This window comes from Aethalodelphis obliquidens, unplaced genomic scaffold (genome assembly GCF_003676395.1).
Source record: "Aethalodelphis obliquidens isolate GAN/ISIS:26980383/991018 unplaced genomic scaffold, ASM367639v1 scaffold91, whole genome shotgun sequence".
In the NCBI taxonomy this organism is placed as follows: domain Eukaryota; kingdom Metazoa; phylum Chordata; class Mammalia; order Artiodactyla; family Delphinidae; genus Aethalodelphis; species Aethalodelphis obliquidens.
In genome coordinates, this window is record NW_020838035.1 from 5,823,296 (window position 1) to 5,834,282 (window position 10,987).

Genomic DNA, 10,987 nt, shown 5'->3' on the forward strand with positions numbered 1-10,987 from the left:
AAAAAAAAAAAAAAAAAAAAAAAAAAAAAAAAAAGAATTTGCATTCCCTGTATTTCTCTGATTTTATCCTAAATCTTCTATGAGTAAATTTCCACCAAAAGTTGTAAGAAAAATCACCCTCACAAAATGCTTAAAGCACTTTTTTATGGCTTGCAGGTATAATAATAAAGCCCCTTACAAGTGCTCGGAATTAAGAGAAATAAGGTTGTTGTCTTAGAATTCAAACATTCATCAAAATATAGTACATGTGATATCACATGGCCCTAAATGGTCTAATTGGTGGTATTAACATCTATGAAGGGGAAAATGTGTCCATCACTAATGCGACACCAGACATCAGGCAGTCAGTAAGTAGCACGTGCCTTCCCACAAAGAGTAGGCCAGTTGCACGCGTGCGTCGTGCTACAGGAAGGTATCGTCATCTGAAATTGTCAAATACGGAATCACGTAAGCCCGTCCCTTGTTTAAATACCTCAATGACCTGGCGGAATTCTCCGCACCATTTGGGGTCACGTGAGATCTCTTTTCAGGAGAGAACATGATTTCCATGGGCGTTTCAGAACCCTGAGCACAACGCTCCCTGTAAATTCATAGTTTGGCGCCTTTACATGATTCAGGCTTTTGAGGGGTCAGTTATCAGAACTCGGCCACCTTCCAGCAGGGCGGCTCTGGACGGCTGAAAGGACTGTGCTTCCAGAAGTGGGGACCGAGAGGCAGGCTCTGGGCCGCGGTCCCTGTTCCCAGGTGAGGCTGGGCCGCCTCTCAGCCACAGCCACCGTGGTACTAATCGTGCCTCTTCGTGCCCTTTCTGCCTTTTACCTACAGGATGTCTATGAACTACCAATTCCCAATTCTTTTTAGTTAGGGTTTCTTGTTATGTTCTGTGTCACTCTTCCTAAACTATTATCTTCAAACAAGGAAAATAGAATTCACTTTTGAAAAAGTATTTCCTTGAAAATCCCCACTGCTCTTAGTTTTCACGGATATTAGGATGGACTCTTAGGAAATGAAAAGACATTGATCCCCAAGAAGAAAATTTCACAATTTCTCATGTTTTTCAACATGTTTCCAGTTCCTGATCATAATTCTCAGTTGGTCAAATTTTAATACTGAGAACTTTAATGAGGCACATGACCTACAGCTTGCCTCTTGTGGATCCAGAAAAACACGTCACTCGTAAGATAGTGACCTATGATTAAGGCTACTCTAGGCTTGTTAACAATTATAATTAAATTCACAGTTCATTTTTTTTTTTTTTTTTGCGGTGTGCGGGCTTTTGACTGTTGTGGCCTCTCCCGTTGCGGAGCACAGGCTCCGGACGCACAGGCTCAGTGGCCATGGCTCACGGGCCCAGCCGCTCCGCGGCATGTGGGATCTTCCCGGACCGGGGCACGAACCCGCGTCCCCTGCATCGGCAGGCGGACTCTCAACCACTGCGCCACCAGGGAAGCCCCGCAGTTCATTTTTTATTTATCTAATTGACATATACTGGAAATAAATTGCGAACTTCCCTACTAATCCTTGATGCTGTTTGGTTATTAAGGGTATGTCAGGGGCAGGGGGCTGTCGGCATTTCATCACATCGCTTTTTGCTTTCCATCCCTGTAATTGCACAACTTTATCTCTTCCAGCACTTTCTGTGAGATAAGCACACATTACCAATGGTCACTTGTTGCAAAGTCCTACAAAATAAAAGCTGGAACTGTCAGAATGTTTCTTGAAAATAAAACCAAAACAGTATCACAGCTAAATATCGGTGATATGGACCTGTGGAGACATGTTTTATAATTCTCAATGGCACAGATATTGGAAACTTCAGTGCAAAAAAAAAAAAAAAAAAGTCTGGGTGTCCTTCTAAAGCACTTTCAAACATTGATTTATTTACGGAATTCAACCTTATGAATTAGGGGAAAAGGTGTTAAGTTTTATAACAATGAGATAAAGGAATATGTACTAAAAGGACACCAAACACTCATTTTTATGCATTAAGCATTTCATATGATGCAAAATGTTCAGTGTTATAGAGATCTCATTGCATAAAATAGTTCAGTGAAGATTTTATTTCTTGGCGTGTGGAAAATAAGCCATTCCAAGTTCTTTTAATCAATAAGAAAAGCATATTGTCAAACATGCATTTTCTAAACTGTCTGCTGTCGCACTGATTAGATTATAGATGGGCGCCCCTTACGATACACAACAGATAAAGCCCGTGAACATTTACTCTTCAGTTTACAAGGATCTCTTTAGAAAAAAAGAGACCTAAATGTCGAGGACATTTTGAATTGTCTCATTTTCAATGGCTAGACAGGTTAAGATGGAGACTTTTTTTTTTTTTTGCGGTACACGGGCCTCTCACTGCTGTGGCCTCTCCCGTTGCGGAGCACAGGCTCCGGACGCGCAGGCTCAGCGGCCATGGCTCACGGGCCCAGCCGCTCCGCGGCATGTGGGATCTTCCCGGACCGGGGCACGAACCCGCGTCCCCTGCATCGGCAGGCGGACTCTCAACCACTGCGCCACCAGGGAAGCCCAAGATGGAGACATTTTTGTTCCTCTGATCTCTGGTGTGGTACCAGCCATTTGGATCTGAGTAAGTCAACAGACTGAACTCAACTGTTGTCACCTAAAGTGTGCACGGCTGAACGGCTGGCCTGGTCCTCTGTTTTCTGAACTTCCTTGTTCAAAGGGGAGGGATGGGAACCTGTCCCTCATCCGTCCCTCTTGTGGCTCAGCAGAGGCCACTCTCAGACCTGGTGCCTGAGTTCAAACACCACTGCGAGGAGATGGGCCTCTTCCCCCTGGTTCTCACTCACCCCACCCGTGGTCTTTCTCCTCTTCTTCTTCGTTGGCACAAGTGACTTGCCGCTGACCGTCCAGCTCCAGAAGACTTTGTAGTGATGCACTGGGATGTCTGGTTCCTCGGGGAGATCCCAAACGATCGTCACAGTCACGCTTCCGTCACTGTTGATGGTGGAGTTTGCAAGCCGGAGGTTGGTTGGGGCCGGTGGTGCAGATGGATCTGAAATCCCAGGAGAAAGACACAAGGGCCCAGGATGACCACAAAAGCATCGCCTCTGTACATGTAATGACTACAGGGTCGATGCAGGAAGACTGCCCTTGATGTGGAGAATAGCTGAAGACAAGCACTAAGGAAGATGCCCTTCTTAAGCCTCAAACTGAAAAACAACCTATAGAACAGTGAGAGCAATGTGTTTGGGCCATATTTGTAATCTAGGCATTTCCATACTGCTACAACACAGCCAAATTTTCACTGTACCGAAATGGATAAAGTTCTGTAAAACATGGTCAAATTCCATGTAGGTTGGTTGGCATTAAATAGGTCAGCAAGGTTGAAATGCCTTTGAAAATTCTGAAAAGAAAAGGCAGAAATCTAGGACCAGCTCATTCGAATAACTGTTTTCACCCGAGCGGTCCTGGAGCTTTAGATCCTTCAATCAAAAGTTAAGGGTGACGTGAAAACATCAGCAAAAACAAACCATTTATTTTTTCGCCACATTACAAAGTGGATGACAGACGGGTAACATTTTTATAATTTCACCATTTCTAGTTTGTCGCATAAGCCAAAACCGTCTCAGCTGTCAGGAGAGAGATTAGGTTCTGGAATGATTTCTCTACAAACCTCCATTTGAAATCTATATACGAAGATGACTAAGTACGTGTAAAGCTGAGGGTCTTTCCTTCATTTTTTTGCCACAAATGGAGCCAGCCGCTCACCACAAATGATTTACAGATGGTTTTGTTTTAAGACGCCTGCCCGGAAAAATGCTGTCAGTAACTCTAATTCTAATACCATCTGCATCAGAGGGGCAAAGACGCTCTATCTAACTCCATATAAACAAAGAAGACTGGCGGAAAATAGCCATGGTTTTACCCTTGGGATGGTTTGTGTTTCGGGGATGATGGAAGCATGAATTATTTTTTAAAATCTGTTGCTTTTCTGTAAGATAGATAAGTTTTGGAGGTGTGGTGGGCTGTGTCATTTTTAAAAGCTTTGTAGCTGCTTTCCTAGGCTAATGGCTCATCCAATGCACATTACCTGACATGCCTGACCAAGGTGGTTCTCAAACGGTCACCGTGAGGAACCCTCTGGGAGCGCCCAAGACTTATACTGAGGTATGCTGATTCAGCGAGTGCAGGTGTGGCCCATGGATATATCCACGTTCAATATATGTTCATGTTTTATGTAAAATACACACTTGTATGTAACGCACACACGCGACTCTGAAGTAGATCAGAAGCTGGACAGTCCTGCACCTGGTGGCGGCCAGGCAAAGGTGTAAACAGCCCCTGGCTCCCGCGAGGAGGGAAGTGCTGGGTCCTGTTATCACGGGCTCAGGAAGCACGGCCTTCCTCGCTCTGCTGGTTCTGCGGAGCCCCTGGGAGCCCCACTCTGGTCATCCCCACGGAGGCGCGACACGCCTCACTGCTTTCACCCTGCATCGTGGTCTCCGCCTGCCTCCGCTCCCCACTGGCTGTCCCTCTGGTCCCTTGACCCTCCTCAGCCTCCCCCCTCCTGGCCTCCCCATCCCACCGCCGCTAAGCGGGGGAGCATCTGGCCTCTGAACTCGGGGGCCTCTTGGCATCTATACCCAACCTCTAGAGATCTCACCAGTCACAGCTTTAAAACCCCTGAACTTCAAGTACTCAAGGGTCTTTACATCAGCTACACCTGGAGGTCTCAGAGGCGGCTTGAAAGGAATGTGCCCAAGACCGAAGTCCCCGTCCCTCCCAGCCCCTGCTGCCCCCCACAGACGCCCCATCTCAGGAAACACAAATTCCTCTTTCCCGCTGCTCCCGCGCCCAACCTCGAGGTCGTACACCTCTTCTGCTTTCATTCCTTGGGCTAGCAGTACCTTCAGAAATCTATCTGGAATCTTACTGTTTCCACCAGAATAACACCGTGTGCCAAGCCTTTGTCTTTGCTCCCTGATGACGGCAAAGGCCTCCGAGCCTTTCCCAGTACGGCAGCTGGTGGTTTTTTAAGACACAGCTTGGAAGCTCTCGATGGCCTCCAGTCTCACTTAGAGTCAACGTGCTGGCAGCCTCCCCAAAGTCCTGTGCATTCTTACCACACATAACCTCCCAAACCTCCTTTCCTGTCCCCACCTGAGCCTGCTGCTCTGACCACACTGGTTCCCATCTGATTACGTGGAGATGAAAACCAAGAGCTACTGAAGCTTTTCCACCGGTTTAGCCTAAACGCCTCCCTCCCTCCCTGCCCCCACCACCGAGAGTCTGTACCTACTGTAGGTTGACCAGATGTCACCCTACTCAAAACAGTTACATGTGCTTTCCTCTGCGCACCAGCAGAATTTCACCGTGATTTTCTCCTACTTTGGTATTCTCCAAGGCCCTTAAGATCAACCTCTGCGGCATGAGTCAGTCCTTAACCTACGACAGGTTACTGCAGACCTTTCTTACAGAAAGCTGGCTGGCAAGCTCAGCATCACTTCAGAGCAAGAGAAAAATGACAACGTGTAAAGGTGATTACAGCCATTCACGTTTTCAGTGATGCACCTGGATGTCTATATGCTGGAAATAAGTAGTTATGTGAATCTTCCAGAGAGTCTAGGTTCGTAGGACAAGCTCAAAGTCACCTCCTTTTCTAAAGAAATTCCAGGTTTAAGGAAGGCAACTGGTATTCAGTATTTCATCATTTCCCTAATCTACTTCATTCATGATATCATTTCTTACTGCCCTGGAAAAATTCCTCATACCTTAGATGTGATCATAATTCAGAAAAACATCATCTAGTTTATGAAACATGATAAAATATGAAACAACATAATTTATGACAATGGCATTAGGAAGTAGTGCTTTCAAATAAATGAATTAGTAATATTTGCTTCACATCTTCTTAAAAGTAAGGCCCATTTGAGTACTCACAATACCCAGGTGGCGTACTCCCATTACCAACGTGAGACCCCCCCAATCTCTTTCTCCCCCCAAATAACTACTTTTTAAAATTTTGAAGCCAAAGGGGAATAGCAGAGGTTATCGCCCCAATTATCCTCTGTAAACGAGCTACTCATTTATCTGTCTAGTCACTGAAGACTTCAGACGAGAGAGTCTGTCCTGTTTGTCTAATCTGAAGGATTTCATTCAGTCCCAACAAATTCCCAGATTGCTGTCATTCACTGCCTTGTGAAATGGTTCCTTGCAGTGTGAAATCAAGTATATTCACTTTGTTGAAATACACAAAATCTTTTCTTTCAGTTTACATAATGTTTTAATTCTGTTAAAACATTGAAATGCAGTTGGAAGCTTGTGGAAAAAATTATATGCATATAGAAACTCCACATTATGATAAAGCTCTAAGGGATTTTATAATTTATTTATGAACTTTTAAAAAAAAAAAAACTGGTAAGGATCTTAAGGGTTGGATAGGTAGAGTGACCTGCCCAAGGTCATTCACATAACTGGTGGCAGAGGCAGGCGTGAGAATGACAATGAGGGGAGAAAGAGGGGTTTCAGGCCACATCTCTACACCTGTCATGTGTCATCAACATCATCATCATCATCACGATGGGCCACTGTCTCTACAGAAAGTCAACATGTGAAGCCCTTTGCTGGGGAAAGTGCCCATTACAGTCTGGCACAGGGATTGAAAGCCTTTTTCTGTAAAGGGGCAGACAGTGAATATCAAGGCTTTGCAGACCAGACAGTCTCTGCTGCAACTAATCCACTCTGCTGTCGTAGCTTGAAAGGAGCTGCAGATAATATGGAAACAAATGAGCACGGCTCTGTGCTAGTGAAACGCTATCTGCAGAAACAGGCGGCAGGCCAAATATGGACCACAGGCCATGGACTGTCAACCCCGGAGCTAGAGTCTTTCCAAAGCAATGACACCATTTCGTCTCTTGGAACTGGACATAAGCACAGCTTATTTCCAATTTTATATGCATATGGTTGTGCTTTGTTTGTTTAATGTTGGCCTTTTGTTCCCATTTTGCAGATGAGGAAACTGAGGATCAGAGAGTTTAATTCACTAGTTCAAGAGTGTAGGGGGAGAAGGTCAGAGGCACATCACAAGACCAGAGCTCCCCTGACCCCTCCCTCTGAAGCTTAAGTGAGAGCATTTCTCTCCCATCTCACTTCTCTTTCTGCTTCATCCACTCCCTCTTTGCAACCTTCCCAATTATCTGCAGAAACACAACTCACAAAGCAGGCAGCAAGTACACTTTCAAAGATAAATGTAATAGGAAGCCCGTATTAGCTCCTTTTACAGTTTGCATGATTTCCAGGGCAAAGATATCTTCGATGTTTAGCAGGAATAACCAACTTCAGCCTTGGAGAAAAAATAGTTCCTTTTATTAACGATCCTATGTAGTGCTTTTGGCAAAGGAAGATGGAAGCTTTGGGTTTCAGTGGATAGATTTACGGTTGCATCTCTGACCCTTTTGTGACAAAGTAACACGCACGGTAGAACAGCTTTACGCCCTACGAGGGGTAAAGTGCCAAATGAAATCACTTGTCACCCCTGCAGAAAGGCAGGCTATTATCACACTGATGTGAACTCTCATGGGAAAGGAGCCCTTCCTGCCATCCCAGGAGAAAGCCCATCACTTATTGTGAGGCAGGCGCGCCTCCACGTGTCCAGACGATCCTGTTGGTTAAACACGGAGACCCAGCCGCGTGTTAGCGCAACAGCAGAGTGGGGTGCGAACGGCAGTAAAGAGAGAGACCTTTAGATGGTCGTCCTCAGTGAAGGAAGTCAGACAGAGGAAGGCAAGCATCATAGGACACCACTTGCACGTGGAATCGAAAATGTGGCACAAATGAGTCCATCGACAAAACAGAGACAGACTCACAGACAGAAAACAAACTTACGGGTACCAAAGGGGAAAGGCGGGGAGGGGTCAATCAGGAGTTTGGGACTAGCAGATACACATACTATATATAAAATAAACAGCAGGACCTACTGTGCAGCACGGGGCGCTAAACTCAGTATCTTGTAATGACCTACAAGAGACAATATCTGAAAACATATATACTTATAACTGAATCACTTTGCTGTACCCCTGAAACTAACACAGTATTGTAAATCAACTCTACTTCCGTAAAAAAAGAGAGACCTTTATAAATACACAATCATGAAGAAATGTATATATACAGAGACACAGAGAGAGGAACGAGATATGCTTTAAGAGCATGAATGTTAATTTTATTACTTATTTGAGTTCCTCAAACGATGTCCAGGGAACAGACTTCCCATTTGAAATGCATCAGAGGACTGCCTCTTAGGTGTGGGGCGGTGATCAAGGGCAGTTAGAGTTTTAAAGCAATGATATAACCAGTCACACGTTCTCCAGCTAATTCATAGGTTAGTTCTGATATTTCAACTGGTTTTTCTTTCCAGACACAGCGGTTGGAATAATTTTACTTCCCTCATTAACAAAAAAAAAGAAAAAAGAAAGACAGAAAGACAGGAACGAAAGGAAGGAAGAAAGAAGGGAAGGGAAGGGAAGGGAAGGGAAGGGAAGGGAAGGGAGAAGGGAAGGGAAGGGAAGGGAAGGGAAGGGAAGGGAAGGGAAGGGAAGGGAAGGGAAGGGAAAGGGAAAGGAGGGAGGGGAGGGGAGGGGAGGGAAAGGGAAAGGGAAAGGGGAAGGGGAAGGGAAGGGGAAAGGGAAAGGGGAAGGGAAGAGAAGGGAAGGAGAAGAAAGAAATCCCCCTGCAGTATCTAGACACACAACAACTTAGGGAAGCTGCAGAAGCTGCAAAGCAGGAAGCAGGCAAATTTCCAGCTATTACATAGTTTCAGGACATGTGCTCAGCACAGTGTCGCCCAGTGGAAATGGCACGCAGAGCAGCTGCGTAGAAAGTCATGGGTCCCCGTGGAGGGACAGGGAACTTTATGACCACAGTGGAGTCTGTTCCCGCTTTCCTAACACTCCGTAATGTATGCGTGGAATAACATCCCGTGTGATGCTCGTACGCTGTGAAAACAACGTCTGCTTTTCTTCTGCTTTTTAATGTATCCTGTACACATGGGGAAATAAGGGGGGAAAGATGGATGGAAAACTCTGAACTTGGAAGGAAGTGAATATAATAACTGTATTATGTACATTAGAAGACGTATTAGGTTAATGACGACGGAAGGTGGATTTTTTAATTTGTCTTTATAAGATCTCCTAAAAGCACATTAATTCAGTGTTAAATGGATACGGACTAACCTCAAACATCCAGACCAATGTCTGCATGCTTTTGGCAACACGCAAGAAAATGAAGCTGGGCTTTGCTTAACATAATGCACAAAACCGTCCGTCTTCCTGCTTCCACTGCTGATGTCGACACACAGAAGTCTCTGTAGCCCTTTATTTCCCCAATTCAGTCAACTTGTAAGCAGTCACTTGCAACAGGAAGTGATACTAGTAACGTATATTTCCAATACCAAGCATGCAGTATGTGCACATTTTTTGCCCTGTCCATAAATATCAACATGATCGAGAGAATGTTCAAGACCAGTGTATACCAAAGTATGTTATCTGCTGGCAAGAGCGTCACTCTAAATTGATGCCCGCCACTTTGGGGCGCTCTGTGGGTCAGCAGTCAGGGGCTGCTTCGTCAAAGAAGCGGACGACAGTGTGAAACGGATCTGATGTTGGGAAGGGCGATGGCAGATTCGGGAGGGAAGAAAGCAAGCCTGGAAAGGCCTGTCTGTCTCCACTTACTATTACGTCTGTCCCACATTCGGGAACACGGGGGCTCCTTTCATGATCTCGCCAAATTGCGTCCATCAAACTATTCATATCTTTGTTTTAAACCATAATTCAAAACACATTAGACACGTCTGTAACGGGAATCTTGTAGATATTGAGTAAACCAAGAGGTAGACAGCAGACGCTCTCGGGGTGCCACCCCTGTCCCCTGTCCTGTGCTATTTCAGGGCACGTCCGCTCAGCTTGTAAACGACCACACCTCTGTCTGCACCCAGAGCAGGCTCTGTGCGTGTGCAGGACACAGACGCCCAGAAGCAGCCCGCCTGCAACGCCCCAGTTCCCCAGAGGGCGAAGGGCTGCCCACAGTGGCAACTAGCGTGAGAACGCGCCTTTGTGTTCCGCCTTCTCTTCCCAGTCACCTTCCCCTCTCACCCCCGCCCCTGCCCACCCGGTGTCCTGGATCCTTGCCTCTGTAAACTGCTTCCATGTGGAGCCTTAACTTGCATGGGCGTCTGGGGATCACGTCCCTGGCAGGTCATCTCCCACATCAGGAGTCCCACGTGCAAACGCCCCTGTGATTCCACACATATCTACACCTGTCTCCCGATGCTTCCTAGGGTTCACTCCCCACGCCACGGGATGGAAAAGTTTCCAAGACCCTAGGGTCTGGCAGGCTTGGTGCCCAGAAAAGCGAGCGCTTCATCCCAGGAGTAGCCTAGGAAGGCAATTCACCATGTGGAAGGGTTACCATTTCCATTTTCTCCATTAAGAGACAAAAAGTAGAAAGGGACATTATACATTAGTCTATTAAATTATCTGTAATTTTAGTTTTTAAGGTTGTAGCCAACTTTCCTTCTCAAGTACCAGGGAGAAAGACAGTATAGAGCATTTAAATAAGTAAATACAGAAAAATCACCTCAACCTTGGGGAGGGGCGTTGGCAGGGGTTAGCGATAAAAATATCCAGAAACGGTATTCACCTGGAAAGAAAAAGCCTGAAACGGACTTACCAATCTATGAACAACTCAGAATTTTCTTGTAGAAAATAGGTATTCTAAGGGGTTAGGATTAAGTTATAGGGAGATATAAGAGTTAAAGGGAGGGCTTCCCTGGTGGCGCAGTGGTTGAGAGTCCGCCTGCCGATGCAGGGGACACGGGTTCGTGCCCCGGTCCGGGAAGGTCCCACATGCCGCAGAGCGGCTGGGCCCGTGAGCCATGGCCGCTGCGCCTGCGCGTCCGGAGCCTGTGCTCCGCAACGGGAGAGGCCGCAACAGTGAGAGGCCCGTGTACCACAAAAAAAAAAAAAAAAAA

General features: G+C 46.0%; 1 protein-coding gene across 1 annotated transcript in view; it reads right to left on the bottom strand.

The window, feature by feature from the left end:
- The window catches only part of ANOS1 (anosmin 1), a 191,677-nt gene that overhangs the window by 29,901 nt on the left and 150,789 nt on the right, over window positions 1–10,987 (bottom strand). Inside the window, exon 7 of the mRNA XM_027095459.1 lies at window positions 2,811–3,016. Within this exon, the coding sequence (XP_026951260.1) occupies window positions 2,811–3,016 (206 nt within the window). The remainder of the gene's footprint in view (window positions 1–2,810; window positions 3,017–10,987) is intronic.